Below are 20,368 nucleotides of genomic sequence, written 5' to 3'. Positions count from 1 at the left end.
TACTGGTAGAATTTTAATTGATAGGGAGAGGGAAGTTGTAGGGATTTTTAAAGTGAGGGGTACATTTCTTGTTCACAGCAGCTGTTGAGCTCCAGTACCAAAGACCACAAGTGTATTACATGCAATGCAGAGAGGCATAAGCGTTATATAATTAATTTACTACTGTTACTTGAAAGAAGTAAAATGCGGGTGCATTGCATTATAAAGTAAAAATAGATTATATTCCATTTTATAAATTCTGTAAATTGTTACTTTTAATTATCAGAGATTCTGATTGCAATTACAATTAAATTTTTAATGGTTAGGAACTGAAAAGTAAAGGGAGCTCAGAAAGGTTTTGATCTCATGAATGTGTATTTTATCCAGTTTATAAGTTCCAAACTTCTGGAACCATACAGTGTTGAAGTAGAATGATATTCAGAACTATAAATCTGTCTAGTGTGAAGCCAGTCTTGGACAAAGTTGTGGAGAAGTTGGTTTTGTTTAATGCATTGAATGTAATCAATAAAATAGCACAAGATAGCAGCGTGACTAATGTGGCACAGCTTTTTTTTCCTCTGAAGACTATTATTTAATAAAATATCTTTATGTACAAAGTTGTACATGTTTATTAATGTAGGAAGGCGTGTCTTTCTTTAGTAAAGGAAAATGTGATAGTATTCTGTGTTTTGTATCTGAGGTTAGACTCGAGTATTCCAGTGGTTTTTTCGTAGCCTTTTAAAATATCCAAAGCGGGTCTGCAGCTTGTATTTTTCCCAAAATGCAGTAAAATTGCTGTTGTTAGCTAAAGGATTTTCTCTGCAGCCATGAAATTGAGTTGTCTTGTTAATTACACTCTGCTACTGTTAGAAGATCCTAGGCAAGTTATCAGCCTTTCTGTGGATTTTTAATACTGTGAGCCACTGACTTCTCTGGTGGATGATTACTTGGAGAAAACCAAGACACATGAATTCAGGTTATCGAGTATGTTCAAGGTGGGTTCTGTGCCCAGCTTCTGTCATCTTGATCATCACTGGTCAGTTTGGCTTCCACAGTTTACCAAAATGAGAATGATTGCTCCATCCAGTCAAAACTATTCATTTGACTCAGTCGTATTTTCTTAATTCTTACCTGATGTCTCCTTTGTTTAAAGCAGCTGCTATTCTCCAGCTGTTGGGCTGTTTCAGAGGCTTCCAAACCTGGTGTTCCCTGGGCGTGTCCTTGGTGTCACCCCCCATCTGCGTGGTGCTGCTCTCCGCCTTGTGCTGGCACAGCTGAGCATGCAGCTGTGTGGGGAACTGAGCCAACTGAGAAATAACCTAGCAGAAAAAAAGTGATGCAATTGCCCCAGAATGTGAAGCCTCCGGTTTTCCTAGAGGAGGCTGATGAATTGTCATGGAGGCTTCTGGGTGCTGGCAGCTTTGTGAATCCAGCTGGGACTCCATGGTATATACCTGTGAACTTCTGTAGCTACTGCATTCAAGTCTTGGAGGAAACTGATGCTACATCAGTGTTTGGGGATTTCTTGTGTTTCGGTTTTTTTATTTGTTTGTTTTGTTTTTAATATTTTGTTTGTTTGTTTGTTTTTGCTATTTTTTGCTTGGTTGGTTTTCCTCCATTACTGTGGTTTCCATAAGGAGTTCAGGCTAAGGTTTAGGTTCCAGTTGAATGCTGTTTTATGAGGTCATGGATGCTGATGTCATCTGCGTTTTCTTTAGGGTTCTTTTTTTCTGTTTGATAGAAGGGTCGTATACATATTGGCTGTGTTCCAGCCTGTGACTTAAAGGACAGCTAACAGTTACACAAGTGGAGATATACTTTCATTTGCTTCCTTGAATTGCTGTTCTCTAAGCAAAATACCTGAAAGTAGTAGATAATTCATTTACTGAATGATTTGGGAAAAACCTGTGATTATTCGCATCACAGTTATTAAAACTCAGTAAATATGCACTAAAATAATTCTTATTGTTGTACTCAGGTGTTTGTATTTTTGATGTACTATGGCAGGAGAATTTTATTAATACTTAATTTGTTTAAGATGGTGGCGACATTGTCAAAAGCATTAATACAAAAATACTGTTATTAATTTATAATAGTGTTAATCAGATTTTAGGCTAAAATTTAAAACTAAAAAACCAAAACAAAACAAAACTAACCCAGCGTGGTTGAGGTGCTTGTTTGTTGAGATATAGCCTAAAACAAAAATTAAAATACTTGATTGTTCTTGTGTAAAGTTCTTTGATTGCAAGAGCAACTCACAGATTCAGCACTGTACCTGTGTTCCTTTTAAGTTCTTACCATTCCAGTTCTGCAGAGAATTTCTCTGTAGTGTTTAATGTCTTAGTCTTTTAGGACTTTAAAGGAAAGCATTGTCATTAGGAAGCATTTCTAGGAAGCACTGTGTTCTGACATAGTCGTAGAAGTAATCTTTTAAGATGTTAGAGACCTTCCCAGGATAGATAGATAAAAAGATAGATAGGATTGTGCTTTTGCTGTGGGGACCCATCTTCTGCTGAGGAGTCTTGAGAACTAGAACAGATTTTTAGTAGCATAGCAATCTGAATGAGTTGAGGAAGTGGTGATGGTTGTGTTTCAGAGTGGTGTTATTTTTAGGTTTAAGGTTTTCATATTATTTTGTTAATTGTTAATAACTGGCAGAAATGGTGTTGTTTCTCTTTAGAGCTGTTTATTTCAACTGCAGAATGCTGTCCTTAAATTTTGGGCAGTTTAATTTCAGGCAGTTGAAACCATTAAGTAAATTTCCTATAGAAAGAAGTAAGAATGTTATCTTAAGCTTAGACCATTACAATGCTCGTGATAAATGGGAAGGAGGGGGGCAGGCAGGAGTTAGGAGTGGAAGGTTGTTATTATGCAGTATACATAGACCATGTTTTTTGACTGATTGTCTGAAAATTTTCATTTTTGGGCAGTGTTTCACAATAAACACGTAATTGTTAACAGTGATTTTGTGGGATACAAAGTGGTTTTTTAGCATCATGTGATTTTAGGAAGGATATTGAGGTCCTGGAGCAGGTCCAAAGGAGGGCAACCAGGCTGGTGAAGGGACTCGAGCACAGATCCTATGAGGAGAGGCTGAGGGAGCTGGGGCTGTTCAGCCTGGAGAAGAGGAGGCTCAGGAGAGACCTCATCACTCTCTACAACTCCCTGAAAGGAGGGTGTAGCCAGGGGGGGGTTGGTCTCTTCTCCCAGGCAACTCTCAGAAAGACAAGAGGGGATGGTCTCAAGTTGTGCCAAGGGAGGTTTAGGTTGGATATTAGAAAGAATTTCTTTCTGGAGAGAGTGATCAGGCATTGGAATGGGCTGCCCAGGGAAGTAGTGGATTCTCTGTCCCTGGAGATATTTAAAAAGAGGCTGGATGTGGCACTCAGTGCCATGGTCTGGTAACTGCAGCGGTGGTTCAAGGGTTGGACTCAATGATCTCAGAGGTCCCTTCCAACCCAGCCAATTCTATGATTCTATGATTCTCAATATTTTAGGATCTCTTTGTAGAGTTCATTATCTAAAGGAGTTCTGTGAACTCCTTGTCAAACTTGTGTATGTCTTACACATCTAAGACTTGTTAGTCTCCTGCAGCTTTTAGTTTGGCAAGATCATGGGACAGTGAGCTTCTCACACCTTTGCTGCTGCAATATATTTCCATACGAAGATGTGTAGTTGTTAATAAAATTACTCAGAGGGCTGTTTGGTGATTTTTCTTTCTTAAATGTATGATTGTATTGCCTTTGTGTGTCTTTCTTCATTCCATGTGAAAAGACATGCTTTAGGCTTCTCTGATATCTCTGACCTCTATCCTGAGACCTTAGAACAAAAGACCTGAGCTGCATTTTACTTCCCTAGCTTCCACAACATTATTTTTTTTTTGGGTCATTGATTCATCCTTGGAATTTCCTCACCTTTTGAAGTCTTTAATTTTATGGCCTAGCAGTGTTCATCTTACATTAAAACCATGTTGTGCATAAAACCTGCACTACATAATAAATTGTTTCTGTAACCTGCACATGTTTCCTAGGTGTTTAGTGAACATTTTTTTTCCTGGAAGCATTGTCAGACTTAAAGCAATGTATGTGCCATTTCCTTGCTTCCCTTGTGCAGTTCTTCAGCCAATTTATCTTACTATTCATTTTCACATCAGATAAACACTAAGAAATGCTAGTGCTTGTTTAAAAATTAACATAAAAAAGAAATTTCTGTTTAAAAAATAAGCTGTTGATTTTTACAGAAAAAATGTAGCTTTGAATTGTTTCAAAATTCTCTTCTCAGGGTATATAGTCAAATTAATGCTTGCTTTTAAGTTTCAAAGCTCAACAAGCCAAAAGGCAATGTTAATTACATTTAGCCTTGCAAGGTGCCACTAGATGGTGTCAGTATCTAGTTCAGTTTTCCCTTCTCAAGCACTAAAATACTCCTAACTGCTCCGTGTTTGCATAACTTTCAAAGGCCTTTTAAATTTTCAGGTATCATAAATTAAATTTGTTGGAGCAGATCATAAAAGCCATTCTTCTCTGACGGCATGATTTGTTATTAGATGTACTAAAAATGAGAGGTATGTAGCTATCATTCAGTCTAGACATTTTCCTTCCCATTTTCACCTCACTTGATTAGGTTATGTATTTTGGACTCTGGGTATGAAGACAGATTGTCTGTTGTATTACTGAAACAATTACATAGTTTATAAAGTGTTACCATTTTCTTAGGAATATGAGTAGATAAAAAAAACATTGAAAATATGTAGTGGTCATTATGTAGAGTCTGTTTTGTATTGTCTATGTGGAATCAACAAATCTTTAACAGAGGCAAATAAGAAACCCAGTATCATCACTGTCCTAATTTTGAGGTGTCCTTTGACCATGGTCATAGTTAGAGGAAGCCAGACTTAGGGGGAAACAATAAAGGCAGTCAGTGCTAAAGTCACTGGAGAAATTGCAAAGTGGGTAGTTCTGACTGGCTGTAGAAACCTGGGAGGAGAAGAACCCAGTAGACTGTGACTGTATGGATTCACTTGAGGGTCAGTGGTCAGCTCTGCAGTTGGTGACAGAGGTTTATAAAACAGATTGTGAAGTGAGCCTGAGCTGAGGAGATTACTTACTGTCTAGTAGTTTTAATTCTTTGGGGTTGAAAGCTGGTGTTTTCAGAGCTACGTTAGGTGTTAGGTAAATCTTAACTTTATTCCCCTGAAGCAATACAGCTGATCTGAAAGCTGTGTGTACCTCTGGGGTATATGCCTCCTGCCCCTCCCTCACTCAAGGTAGGATGATAAATGCTTTGTCTTCCACTCTTTTCATGGGCCTGATAATAAGGATTACCTGATAAACAAATAATGTAAATTGCCTGGTCTTGGAGAGAGATGTTAATAGGAAGAGTATTAGCTGATAGAGTAAGTAATGAAATACTGGGCAGAAAAATAAAAATAGGTAACTATGAGCACCTTTCTAATGAATTCTTGTGTCCATTGTCCAGTGTTGTTTTAGGTGTCTGAATGTGCTTATGGTTTCGTGCTTGTAAGAATTTTCTGTGGTTGACTAAATAAGGTTGCTTAAATAGTTGAGAGAAACAGCATACCATTGACTCTCAGTTCTGTTCTGTCTGGCTGTTCACATAGATTTTCTAGATGCTCAGGAGCATTTAGCATTCTGAAAAAAGACGTTTATGTATTTGGCCTTCAGTAGTTAGTTCCATAGGCTAAAGAATTTTAAAAGTCCCAACTTTTAGATTGGGAAAGCTTAATATTAAGTTTTTTATCAGGATATTGTCTGCATAATTCTGCTGTGCCTAGGAATTATTTCAAAGCACTCATTTAATTATGTTGAAAAAAGGACACTTTAACTGAAACAAAATTATTCACTTGTATCCATAAAAATGAGAGTTGACCCTACCTTTAAAGAGAGGCAGCAGGTCACAGAATATTTTTTTTGTGACAGAAATTGTGTTGCCTTAGAATGACCAGTCTTAGATGAAAAGTGAAGGTGTGAATGACATTGCAGCCTTAAGTTTTGTGGGTTTGGTTTCGTTATTTTATTTTTTGTTTTATTACTAATAATTTGGTACATGATATAAATGACATTCTTTTTTTTAACAAATGAGAGAATATCATCCTATAATTGGAATCATAACTCTGAGAAAGGTATAGCCTAAGTTTCAGACAGGGAGTTGTGTAAAATTTTTGTTGCTCAACAGAACCTGCTCTTCTTCTTACATCTTAGTCCAGAAAAAAGGTTTAAATTTTAAGTGTTCACATTCGTTTCTTCTAGGTATAAATTTAATTTACGGAAGACATCCCCTAGCTTGTAATTCCATAATAAAGTTTTTTTATAAGATGCTCTATTTCACCACAGAACTCAGGATTAATGTCTGCTCACCAGTGACTTGCTCAGGGAGTAGAAGATATGGTAGGCTCAGATTTATGGCTCATGTCCTACTGCTTTAAAACCAGTATCTAGCCTCTTGTATGCAAGATTCATTTTAGAGATTTTTTTAGGGATGCTTCATGTGGACTGTGGCAAAAGCATGCTGCCTTGAATCTCTTTTTCTATTTTTCTGCCTGTTCCTTCAATCCTTTTCAGTAGAGCTTGAGTGTATATGGAGCAGATGGTTAATCTAGATGTAAAGGGGGCTGAAATAAACTTTCAGCAGTAACTAACTGTAAGATGAGTGCTTGTCAAGTATTGAAATTGTGCATCAGTAACAGTTTCTAGATGTCTAAGTTTCATGAAGAGGAAAGGGATGATGAGCTTCTGTGTAAGGGGTCCTTCTGTGATTCATTGTGACACATTTTCAGTCCAACACTGAGAATTTTAGCATTTCGTCTTCAAGAAGTTAAGCAGAAGCAGAATACTATTAACCTACAGAAAGGCAGGATCCCTAGAAGAGGTTGCTGAATCCAGGAGTAGGTTTGGGTGCTTCAGACACCTAAGAAGAGGACTGCAGTGTCTTACTTGTTCCTCTAGATGAGTAATTAGACCTTCTTTAGATGGAGGTGGCCTTATCATGTAAATGTGAAATATGCTACAGCAGTCCATGCTTTCCTTGTACTTGTTTTTAATTGTAGTATAAGCCTAGAACATTAAAGCAGTCATTTCATCTGTTACTCAGGGAAATTACTAAACTTTATGGAAGAACAGAAGAGTTAGAAAAGAAAATTATTTCCAAATATCTGCACTCTAAGGAAAACTTGTAGAATATCATGGAGCAAAGTCTCCTTTCTTTAATGTAAGAACTTTTCCTGGTGGTAAATCAAGGTGCTACAATTTCTTTGGACAAGTTTCTTTACAAGCACTGATGCTTCCTGTGCTTCCCAGTCTTCCTCTTGCACTGGCATGGGACTTTACTGGGTCTGAGTGAACACCTTTAGATGTCTTTTTTCTTTTTTTTTTCATTCTCTGTTTTTCTATTTATTTTTTTAAGCTGTTGATGTTTTGTAAGCTTCATACCAGTTCCTTGACTGCTATAGGGAAACACGTTTTTCTTATTGTTTAATTAGTATGCTCATGTGGGTACTGCAATGTATTTTAACATCTACACTGAAAATATTCTCCCTTTTAATCTCTCATTATAAATACTTAGAATTCTTAGTGTTCTTTTCATCTTCTTAATCATATTCATTGTATAATTAACTGCTATAGTTGCTTTTATTTAAAAAATAATAAATTACAAGAAGCTCTCAGTTTCCAAAATCTTGCATAATATGGTGCTGCTGACCTAAGGATTTGAAGTATGCTTTAACCTTTAAAGTCAGGTATAGGTACTGCTTGAGTAAAAAAAAGAGTAAATTTCCTTTCATTTAAGTATGGTGTATTATAAAACTGTTTCATTGTGTGTGTATGTTTGTGTTTTCTGGTTTGGGAAAGCAGAGTCATTCCTACATTCAAAGATTGATTAAGTCTTTCTGTTGAAAAGTCAGTAATGACACCTGGGAGAAGGTGAATCTGGAAGTATTTGATGTAGGAGGCTATTCTCTGTTACTGTGAACATCCTTTATAACATGATTACAGAATGTGACTGAAATATGCTTAGTCTTAACATTCCTAAACTTAGTTGTTGAGTGCAGTTATGTCCTTCAGTTTTGGAGGATGTGGGGGGACAGGAGAGCAATGATATTCTTAAATTGTGAAAGACTTAGCCCGATGGACTTCAGTTTCTTCAGAATTTTATTCATCTAAGTTGCATGTAAACATTTTACATATTGCATGGTGATAGTGTAAAGATGATGAGTGTTCTACTTTTTTTCTGCTCTGGGCATCTAAATAAATCACAGTTCAGAGCTCTAAAATTAGAATCTGGCTTCACAAGCAGTTCCAGTGGAGAGGGGCAACTTGTAAGCATGATTCAGCGCATATCAGGAATTTAAAACTATATGGCTGGGAGTCTCTGTAGACAGATGAGTGCAGAGGTATATTCTTATGAAAATTCTGTGTGCCTTGTCATTGTGTTCTTATTTCATGTCCTGTGTGCTTTCCATCTCCTATGTGCTGCTTCTCTCACTTAAAATAAGGACTTGGGTTAAGTTATGGAAATGAATATGCAAGACAGGTATTGAAAGGTTCTAAAATTTAGGGACATAATTTATGCATGGTATTTGCAGGAAATGAACCTTCACATCAAGTACTTACTGTTCTTACCTTCTCGGTCTATTTAGTGTTTGTAGTTCTTTTTTGAAGCAGAAGTTGTCTTCTTTTGTTGTTTGGGAAAATACATACTGTGTAGAAACCATTCTTAAGAAGGTAATCATTTGAAAAATCAAGATCTTGGTGCTACTGCAGTAAATCATAATTTAAAGTTTTTAATTTTTGTATGGTACCTAGTGGAATATTCTGTGAGCATATAGCATGTTTGTATTCTAGTTGAATGTGGCCTGTTAGCAGAAAAGGAAGATGAATCAACCATAATTTTTAGTTGGGAAGAGGGAGACAGGCATGGTGAGTTGAGAAATTCATTGCTAAGTAGACCTAACATTTTACTGCATAGAGCTGTTCTTAGCACTTTTTTTCCAGGCTAGACTTGGTATTATATGTTGAATAAAATGTAAGCTTTTTCACTTGCTATTGTTTGTCCTAGTTACTGAATGAAAGGGCATGTGAAATTGATTTCTCTTTCTAAGTCTCTCTGCACCAGTTCTTTAGAAATTACAGGACATCAGGGAGCATGGTAAATGAGCAACATGATTAAATTTTTAAATCTTTTAAGAGCTTTTTCCAGGATAAAGAAATCCCAAAATTCCAAATTATTTATTTTGTTATATGTTTCCTTTAAAATATTACTTGATTTACATCCCTAAGATTAATAATAAAAATATTTTTGGGTTGATATTTCAGAAAACAAAATTAGAATCTCATGGAATCCATTACCCACAACAGTGTACTTATTGTGGCAGTGTTACTTTTATTAAACCATTTATTATTTTAATGTTGAATGTTCTGACTCTTAAAGTTTTCTGTCTTCAAAGAAAATGCAACAAAAGAAATTTAACTTTTTTTTTTTCCTACAGCATTATCTGCATACCAGAGGTACTACAGTTTACAATCTGACTACTGGAAGGTCTGTATATGCTGCTTTTTTTCTTTTTAATTTTTTTTAACATATTGCAGTAAATTACTGAATTTCTAAAATTTATGTAGAAGTTTGGCATATTTCCCTGCAGTTCCCTTTTGACATGTTAATTTGAATTAATGGAAATGTCCAACTGTATGTATAATTTATTATAAGTCTAAGTAGGAATAAAATTTCCGAGCAGTTGTTCAAATGACAGATTAATTAACCTGCCACATGTTAGATGTTTGTATTATTATTATTATTATCATCCTTCAGTTTTTCTTCGGTAAGCATGGATATTTGGATTTGTATGAGTATTGAGTCATAACCACTTGAAAGCTTCTGTGCAGACACTGGACTTGTAGAAGGAAAAATGTTTTCAGGTTGCTTTTTATTTTGACAGATGCAACATTGTTTAAAGTCCTTTTCAGTATTGTAGATAACATCTCATAGGTCAAAAAAAGGAAAAAATCCTGTAAGTACAGCTGTTAATCTGAAAGTCCACATAGAGGTATCAGGAATTTAAATAAAAAAAAAATTAAAATTTTCTCATAGTGATATGGTCAAAAATAGTTGGCATTGTTATATTGTCATATGAAATAATTTGAAGCTTATAATTGTGACAGGTTCAGGGAAGGACATAACACAGCAGATTTTTGTGTGGTCTTAAGCAGCAATTTTTGTTAAAAGTGTGGGCTCACTCTGGAAAGACAGCAATACCCATCTGCATACCAGCATTAGAGAAACAACATTTTCTGTGTTCTTTACATTGTATGGGGACTGTAAGAATGTTCTGAAAAATTCTTTGACAAGTTTTCCTCTTTGGAGGATGGAAAGTGAGAAGAGCAGGATAATAAAGAGTGAACCAAATGTCTTCTGGCATGTACAAGGAGAAGTCCAGTTGATGAGTCCTAAGAGTTTTTCATATTGTCTTGTAAAGGCCCTGCTCCAGTAGAAGCTGTATGAGTGCCATTTTTGCACCAAGCCACTTTCCCTTTGAAGTAGTTTTTTTTTTCAGAAATAACCCCCGTAGTTTAAAAATTATAAATGTGAAAGTACTCATCTATTCTTATTCTTACATGCTCTTGGAGAGTTAAGGATTGCTGTTAACAATTACTTGAATATCTACTGTAACAGTTTCCGTAGTTTGTAATCCTCCCATTTCAGAATAGTTTGTGACTTGAATTATTTTTTTTTTGGTGTTTTTTCTAATGGCTCATTATTGCAAGTGATAGATGATTAGCAAATTATTTTCTCTGCATTTTGAGAGTTCAGGATAAAGTTTTAATGGTTATATCATAGGCAAACTCTTGATTGTTTTGTAGATCCACTTCAGGAGCATGGATGGCAGTAAAATGTGTGATCTGTTCTTGACTTGGTGAAAGCAATTTCTGTTTATATGCAATGTGCTGGTATTCTGTGTTATGAAGAAATTCATTAGTGTGAAGGTGGTGAGAAACTGACACAGGTTGCCCAGGGAAGTTGTGGCTGCCACCTTTGTGGAAGTGTTCAGGGCCAGGTTGGATGGGGCTGTGATCATCCTGGTCTAATGGGAGGTGTCTGTGCTCATGGCAGGGGGGTTTGGATCTAAATGATCTTCAAGGTCCCTTCCAAACCAACCCATTCAATAATTCTATGGTCTCAAGAGGTTTACCACGGAAAGATTATTTCAAACGGTTCCAGTTCCGAGGATGAGAGGACTTTTTAGAGCTGACAAAAGCTGACTGAATGGGTAGATGCAGGGAGACCAGCTGATGTAGTCTACCTTGACCTTGGCAAGGCTTTTGATAGAATCTCCTATAATATACTTGTGAGCAAGCTCAGGAAATGTGAGAGAGAAGAACAGTGAGATGGACTAAGAACTGGCTATGCAATAGAGCCCCGAAGAGTAGTGATCAGTGATGCAGAGTCCAGCTGCAGACCTGTAAGAAGTGAAATTCCCCAGGGATCTGTGCTGGGTCCAGTCCTGTTCATCATCTTTATCAGTGACCTTGGTGATGGGACAGTGTCTTCTCAGCAAGCTGATACAAAGCTGGGATACAAAACTGTCTGATTCATCTGAAGGCTGTGTGACCATTGAGCAAGATATGGGCAGAGTGGAGGGATGGGCCAAGAGGAACACAAGGAGCTTCAACAAGAACAAGTACAGAGTACACCTGGGAAGGAATAACATGCACCAGTACAGGTTAGGAGGGGATCTGCTAGAGAGCAGCCCCATGGAGAAAGACCTTGGGGTCCTGGTGGACAACAAGTTATCCATGGGACAGCAACGTGCCTCATTACCAAGAAGGCTGATGGTATCCTGGGGTGCATTAAGAAGAGTGTGTGAGCAGATTGAGGGAGGTTCTCCCCCTCTTCTCTGGCCTAGTGAGAACTCACCTAGAGTATTGCATCCGGTTCTGGGCTCCCCAGTTGACAAGAGAGGGCTATGAAGATTAAGGGATCAGAATGCCTGCCTTATCAAGAAAGACTGGGAGACCTGGGACTTCAGTCTGGAGAAGACTTCAGAATAGATCTAATTAATGTGTATAAATACATGAAGGCTGGGTGTCAACAAGGAAGGGACTACTTCTTCTCACTTGTGCCCTGTGATAAGACAAGGGGCAGTGGATTCAAGATAGAGCACAGGACGTTCCACCTCAACATGAGGAAGAATTTCTTTACTAGAAGGCTTACAGAGACCTGGAACAGGCTCCCCAGAGAGGTTGTGGAGTTCCCTTCCCTAGAGACTTTCAAGACCCATCTGGATGCATTTCTGAGTGATTCCTAGCTTTGGTCCTGTTCTGGCAGGGGGGTTGGACTTGATGATCTTCAAGGGTCCCTTCCAGCCCCTGATATTCTGTAGTTCTGGGAAAGAGCATTTTAGCATTTTTAACTTCTACAAACTAAAAAACCAAAGAAGACCGTATTTTTTCTTCAGGTTGGCCTTACCTGTGAAGGACACTATACTACTTGATCTCAGCTCTGAGCTTCCTGATAAATATGTAGATCAAAGTGAATTTTCTGTAAGAGTACTGGAGGTTTTCCTACATCTTTAATTTTTATATGCATGAAAAAGAGCCTGAAAGAGTTAGAAGCCATTTTTTTCCCCAGTTAAAACCTTACTGAAGTTGATCAAATCACAGTTGAATTACATTTCATCTTATTAACAGATGGTGAAGGTAGTCTGGAGCTGGCAGTGGAGGACAACTTGAATTCTGTCTAGGGAAAGAGGGGGAAAGGCCCCTTCCCTCAACTGAGAGGATTTCTTGTTCTTAATGGCTTGTATCTTTAAGAAACCATTTAGTGAAGTATAGGAAGTTCGTGGTGTTTTTTTGGTCACCCTTATGCCGTTTTATATGCACTTTTTTTCCAGAAAGATACAGATGACTTAGAAGAAGGCACATTTCCTTGCTTTACTGTTAGGAGTCTTTATCAGAATCCTTTTTTTCTTAGTTCTTACAGGGTTAGATGTCATCAGTTAAGTTGTTAGAATTTGTGACGGTAAAGAAATGGAGAGAAAAAAGGGTGTGAAGAAAGGATGGTATTTATGAGCTGTGAGGGGAGCTGTGTGAGTAACGAGAAATTGATGGAGAGTGCTGAATCACATTAAAGTTATTATATAAGGCAGGTTTGAAACCACACAAAAACAGTGTTATGAACTTAGGCAGTATCTGAAATTACTTACTGTGATGCAGTGCAAATTTCCGTAGTTGAAAGAAGTATTCTCTATCTTTTGTAAGAGAAAACTTCTAGAAGGATTGTGAGAGATTTTAGGTTGCTTTGTGTATAATTTGGCCTCCTTCTGTAGTATTTTAGTCTCTGTATTTTTGCTGTTGCATGGGGTTGGTAATTGAGTATTATTTTTGTGCATTGTTTATGGTATGACACGCATTCTACTCATCTTTTTTGTTTTTTCCTTATTTAAGGAAATATGTATTTAAGTTTTGTTTCATGGTTTTTTTACCATCAGAGGTTGTTTTCCCTCAGAGTTTCGTGCTTGAGTAGTTTTGTTGGTAATACATGAACCATGTTATTAATGTTATGTAACAGAAACAGAAAAAACACTTCATAAAATGTGTTCTGAATGTATCTTATAGTGACTGACATGAAGGTGAAAGGTTAGGAGGATGGTGTTATTGTACCACTTCCCAGATCAATACTCCCCTATTTTATGAGATACTGGTTCCATTAAAAATAATACCTGTCTGGCTAGTTGCAGAAGAACTTTATTCCTAAATAGATTCCTTTTTGCAACAATGTCTGTCAACACCCACAGATCAACATTTTTACTTTTTTTCTTTTTTTTTTTGCCCTGTAAATGTCCTGCAAAATTACTGCATGCATTTTTTGTTCACAGGCACTGTGGTACTCTAACTCTGCATTAAAAAAATATATTTGACAAGGAGTCTTATGAAGTAAATATCTCAACTTGGATAAAAGCCAAAATAACTTAATAGAGTTCTTGCATTAAGTAGTTTTCACAATGTTTCTTCTTATGTGCCTGTGCTAAATTAATCTCCCTGCTGTGCAATGTACTTCATTCTTATTTCTTTTTAAAACTCTCCTGTGTCAACAAGTTGGGGGAGGTGAGGAGATCCGTGGGGGATGAACAGAGAGGAAGGGCAGTTCAGGAGAAGGAGACAACAACTAGAAATGCAGGTTGTAGATTTTGATGCTACTGAGAAAATAACAATATCAAGTGTGTCTGCCATGTTTATCAGGTTTGACATATTCTGAGGAGGCAGGATTAGAAGCTCAGCAAGGAGTAAGATATTCCTCACTTCAGCCAAACATGGTGGCAGATATCTGGCACCTGGAAAAAGTCATTTTAATCATCTCATGTGGTTGTATTGTAGTGCAGTTGATCATGCTGAACTCTTTTATAAAACGACTGGTTTTGGGTGGGGCTGTACTGGCATGGTTGCCTGGGGCAAGGGAGACCTAGAAACCTTCCTCCATGGATGTGGGGCTGCAAGAGGTTTCAGTGCTCACTGGAGTGATTCGTGGGAGGGCTTCACAGAAGAGCCTGGATACCCCATACTTTGGTGGGATCTCCTCTGCTTTGGCATGATACTGCTACTTAAAGCCCTTATGTGGTTTGATAATCTTGATTAATGTAGATTTGTGTCCCTTTGCAGGCAGGTGAGTGTTCACATATTGTCAGTTGGAAATTGTGAGCCTGTAGTTGTTTCAACACAGAATTTGAATGAGTAAAACTTCTTGATAGAGGTATATGAGGTAACAGCAAGCTCAGGTATACTCATTCTCTGCAGTGTTTCTATGGGCCATCTATTATTGACATCTCTGTGGTTGGGGAATGAATATGTAGCTTTCTAGACAGGAATTTAGTCAAATCCAGGGGATTGTGAATGAGTTACAAGAAGCATAAGGACAGCAATGCCATTGTACCTCATCAAAAAGATGCCTGTCTTCAGTGATTTTAATATGTGCTTCATCAAGATTACAGGGGGTACACAAATAGTTAAACTTTTCTATCTTTATGTTAGTAAGTTGGGAGAATTGCTAGGGCACAGTATTGAGAAATGCACCTAGATGAACCTTGAAATTATGGAAGGTACTGTGGAAATGAATTACATTTATATCAAGGAAGACTGTTTACTGTGGAATAGGATACTAGAACTTAGATTGAGAATGCCTTAGAAAGAAAAGAAGGCTAAATCTATTAAGTTAAACCCAACTGTAGCATCTGTAGAGAAGTGTTTGGAGTGGATCAGCCAGAAAATCTGAATGCTCCTTGAATGTTTAAAGAGCACTTAATCAGCGAGTGACATCCTCAAACATGAATTCAGAGAGAGACTTCGTGTCAGCTGTTGACCTTGGTTGGAAAGTTACCTAGCAGACAAGTAAATCTTTCAGGCAGTCTTTGTCATTGTTATAAAAATGGTCTTAATCACATATTTCTGTGGTCAGAGTAAAACCATAAAAATTTACTAAACTCAAAGGAGGAGGATATTCAAACAACTACTTATGTGTTCCAGTGAATTTTAAGAATATCTGGGCGTAAGCATGGTACAAACTGAATTTAGAGTTGCAAGGCTATCCTGTAGAGCACTGAATTGTCTAGTTTAGAAAAATGAAATTGAAGGGTGAGAAATAAATCCTGTAGTTGTTCTGTGGTAAGGTAGTGTATCAGTCTGGTTCTGGAAAGCAGCTGTTTGGTATTCCCTGTCCATGTGTACTGAACTTGAGAACTACTGTCTGAATTCTCATGTTTACTGCAGGCCTTATTTGTCTCTTAAAAGAAATTATTCTTGGAAATTTAATTTCTGTTTTTAAATAACAGAATTTCCTTCTGCTTTTCTCAGATAGTCCTTATAAAACTGAGGAGAATCCAGAACCATGGAGTGATTAAGAAAAAAAAAGTGCAACTGTGTATGTGTGAGCTAGTCAGGGAAGAAGAATTTGATTTTAGTCTGTGCTGAGTTGTTAGCTTGTAACAGAAAGTGATTTTATCATGTTCCCTGTTAGGTAGACCTAAAGTGTGATTTCAGTACAAGGTAATTTTTTACAGCACTTTTTTATAATTAAACCTGTGTAGATCTCTTACTAGGAGTTTTCTCAATCTTACGGATAAAGCACATTTAATTAGTAATGAGGGGTTTTCTCCAAAAAACCTAAAGAAACAAAAGATCATGAGTGATTTTTAAATGTGGCCTGTTGCTTGGTTTAATAAGCAAACCAATCTCTCTACCATTTCCACTTGATAAACCAAATGGCTTTTTTAATATGTTTTCTTAATGCTGTCAAATGGGAAAACAATTAGAAAACATAAGTGCTTTAATTTTGTATGTTTTGCTGTTTCTTTTTGTCCAGACTGTAAGTCTGTTTCCCCCTTTTTAAACAGTTGGGCAAAAAACAATTATTAAACGAACTGATAACAGCAAATAAGAGAACATTTTGCACCTTAGAGGATCTGTTATAAGACAGCAATTTTCCACTTCATTGACTCACAACTGTTTTATTTTCTGCAGTAACATCAAAATACCAAGTAGTGTTTTTAGACAAAATTCATCAGAACATCCATTATTTTTTTAATTGGATACAAATGCTTAGTTAAGTTCAAACAATATAGTGGTAAAGGATGAGTAGAAATTGCTTGAGCAGACACTTTCCTGAAAAAAAATCGGAGAAAGCAGTTGGATGATTTGTGGATGCTGCTTTTTATTCAAGTCCTTATCTTTTTAAACTTTTTTTTTTAGGGGAATGGATATCCCATATGATGAGACAAATATCCCCATAAGAGTCCTGAGAGAACAAAATTTTAAAATGACACAAAAAGTCTTAATATAAAGCATTGACATTTAGCAACACAAGTCATGTACATGAAAAACAGAAAGACAAAACCAGTCCTCTTGATCAGAGGAGACAATCATAGAAACATGAAGAAGACTTGATCAGGAAATCAAGCTTCAAAAATCCTCAATGAATGTGAAATTTGCTGAGATTAAGGACATTACAAAGAAATTGGGAGATAGGTGGCCTACAAGATGGGTAAGGTGAAAACGTGCAGTTCGGGGTTTATTTGCAAAATAAAAATCAAAATGATGGGTAAAAATTGAATGAAACGAAATTTCAGAGAAAATGGAGAATTAGAATGTGAAAAATAAGCCAGAAATTGAATAAAGATTCAGCAGCTCTGAAAGACATTGAGAAGGGAGATATTAATAATGTGTTCTATGTTCCCTTCTCTCTGAAAATAGAATGGTCATCAGCACAGTACATGGAATTCTACATTATTCCTCATTTTTGACTAAGACACCAGTTTTTAGATTGCAGTCCTTTCATTGGAAGGATTTCGATGAAGACATTCTGGTCATGTTCTGAGAAGGTATATAACTATTTCAAGACCTATTATAGACTGAGATGGAGAGAAAAGCATGATATTATTGTGTGTTAGGGATCAGCAAATACAAAATAGAGATAAGTTTGAAAGGGATGTCCTAATTTTTAAATACTGAAGACAGTAGTTCATTGCAATGGAGATAAAAAGCATTTTAATGGGATTTAATGAGATAAGTGTTTTCAGGAGACTGTTGTGGAAAGCAGTCTGGAGATAGAGTCTGACTCTGATACAGCATGTTAATATAAAACGGCAAGGTTTTATGTCCAGAAAAAGAAAATAAGAAAAGGGTAGGGAGAAAGCTGAGGAGAGTAAAAACCCTGGAAGAATGCCTGAGACTGGAAAATAATAGGAGGAAGAGAAAAGTGTGGCTATTGGAAGAATCACAAGGAGTGGGGGAAGGAAAATTAGAAAATTCCCCACTGAGAATTTGAACTGTTAAGAAGAGAGAAGTAAAAACATACTTTAAGGCTAAGAGCATATGATGAGAAGGGAAGAAGGTATACATAGAATAGTATAGGAATGGATTGTAGGAGGTCTGAAGTCAGTCTTTAGTCAGCTTTTTTTTCCCAACAGCAACCTCCGTGTCATGAATTCACTTGGCATGGTGGGAGAGATTTTAAAAAAACAAACAGCAAACCTAAAAAACCCTCCAAACAAACAAAACCCAAGAACAAAACAACCCCCCCCCAAACAAATAAAAAACCAAACAAAAAACAAAAAAAGAAAGTTGGTAATTGTTCAGGTGAGGAGCACAGTATCACTCTGTCAAAACACCAATATGTCTTTTGAGGAAAGCAGAAGTTAGAGTGTGAAGCACTCTGAGGATCACTTGGGGAGCTACCTAGTGCATAATAAAAATCTGATTATGATTAGAGTGGACGAAATTACAGTAATGGGGGTGATAGAAATTAACTTTCTGTCCAGAGAGACTGGGAAGTCCATGGCAAGGGGAGAAGTGAGTTAAGAGAGCAGAAACTCATCTCTTACTAATTAAACAATGAAGATTTTTAAGGTGTGTTGCTGTGATTGCAGCTGGTGATAATATTATGTAACAAAAGAAAAGGGGTTTATAGGAAATGAGAACAATGGATATAGCAATTGCAGAAAGTATTTTACTGAACTGCTGATGAAAAATACCTCAGGACATACTTTCTGTAATTTTTGGGGTGCAGTGGGTAGGAGGAAGTGATTCTGTTGGAGAAAGCTTTTCACTTTGATTCTAAGATGTACTGGCAAAAGAAAAAAAGGGGGAGGGGGGAGCAGATACAAGATCGTCAAAGGTAATTTTAATGGAAAGTCAGTAAAAAATGACAACAAAGCCCATAGCTAGCAATATCTGTTTCTACAAAGAGTAACCCGTTTAAATCATGATCTTATCCCTTCGGTGGATCAAGATGGATAGAAATTTCATGTGAGAAGATATTTGAAAAGCTAGGAAAGTTGTTAAAAGAACAAGACATAACAAATTTGGAATATGAAGGCTGCTAAATTGAGAGACAATTTATGAAGTGTGCACCATAAATTCTATCTTCTTTATCAAGATACTTGGTAACTTTGGTAACACTGTATTAGGTTATTTCAGAATCCCATTGGTGTGATCAGTTAGCATGATTACTCAGGGATGTTAAAAAAACCTGGATTCTTATGTTTAAACTATTTATTATTCCTCTTAAGGGTAAATGAATTACAAGTACATGTTCAAAATATTTCAGAGAAAATCAATAATTAAACTTGGGAGTGCTGGAAAGGTAGTGATGGCTTTGTTGCCAAAAGTAGCTGGTCATCTATATAATATACAAAAAGAAGAGCAAATGAATAACTTTTGGTTTCAGAATAAATCTTATACTGTTTCATGATAAATAAAGAAAAAAAATGTTGCTTCTAAGCCACTAAAGTGAACAAATTTAAAGAAATATTCCTTTTTTAAACGGAAACGAGTTGTTGAATGAATGCCACCTAGAAAGATTAAGGAGAAAATGCTTTGTATTTCGTGTGATTAATTAAAGCACTATTGTTCCCTAGTTTAGAAAAGAGAATATGTTTATCCACATATTTCTTAAGTACAGTACAGAATACAGTCCAGACTTACAGTTTTGGATTTTGTGTAGTCCAGAGCATATGTATGTGTCTAAAATGCTTTCAGAGAAATCTAAGAATTTCAGAGAATCAGAGAACTCTTAGGAAGCCTCATGATGGAGAAAGAAGCAGATACTGGTTGTTACTATTGCTAGTGCAGACAAATAATGCAGCATGTCTAGTTGTGCAAGGTTCTAATACTTATCTCTCATTAGATTATTTAATGAAATTATGACAAGGCATATTCTCTGTACTTGAAACAAGTTAACAGTAGGTGTAAAATCTTAAAAAGAAGGGAGACTGACCAATTTAACTAATATATTTTGACATGTTGCTTTTGGCGTTTAGTTAAATATGATAAATTGCTTCTTTTTTATGTCTCTTTCTATTAACTGTCATGGTACTAAACAAAGAAATCCCCCTGTGCACACATAAGCCATGTACCTGTTGAATCACAACAAACATCACATCTTCTTAAAGAGTGTGCATGTTGCTGTTTGATTAGAGACATTTTGCATTTGCGCTTAATTAGTGTATCTTTATTAATTAATGGATTGAGAGCTTTCCCGAGGAGAAGGACTTGGAGGGTGCTGGTCAATGAAAAGAGAAACATGAGTCTGCAGTGTCTGCTTGCAGCCCAGAAAACCAATTGTATCTGGGGCTGCATCAATACAAGAGGTCTCAGAAGACTTCATTTGTAGTACTGTGTCCAGTTGTGGAGCCCCCAACATAAGAAGGACACGGAGCTGCTGGAGTGAGTCCAGAGGAGGGCCGTGAAGATGATCAAAGGGAGAGTTGGGGTTGTTCAACCTGGACAAGATGCAACTCCATGGAGAACTTCTAGCAGCCATCCAGTACCCTAAGGGGCCTACGGCAAAGCCGGGGAGGGACTTCATTGCATTGCAGTAGAAGAAGGGGTAA

General features: G+C 36.8%; 1 protein-coding gene across 6 annotated transcripts in view; it reads left to right on the top strand.

Moving 5' to 3' along the window:
- The window catches only part of KDM6A (lysine demethylase 6A), a 161,009-nt gene that overhangs the window by 36,601 nt on the left and 104,040 nt on the right, over positions 1-20,368 (top strand). For all 6 annotated transcript variants that reach the window (XR_003988603.1, XM_030465758.1, XM_030465748.1 and 3 more), the window contains exon 4: positions 9,482-9,531. Coding sequence is in view for 5 of the 6 variants with exons in the window: in XM_030465758.1 (XP_030321618.1) it covers positions 9,482-9,531 (50 nt within the window). In the remaining variant the exon portion in view is untranslated. The remainder of the gene's footprint in view (positions 1-9,481; positions 9,532-20,368) is intronic.

The sequence above is a fragment of the Calypte anna genome, chromosome 1, assembly GCF_003957555.1.
Source record: "Calypte anna isolate BGI_N300 chromosome 1, bCalAnn1_v1.p, whole genome shotgun sequence".
NCBI classification, from domain to species: Eukaryota; Metazoa; Chordata; class Aves; order Apodiformes; family Trochilidae; genus Calypte; species Calypte anna.
This window is presented reverse-complemented; position numbering and strand designations above follow the sequence as displayed.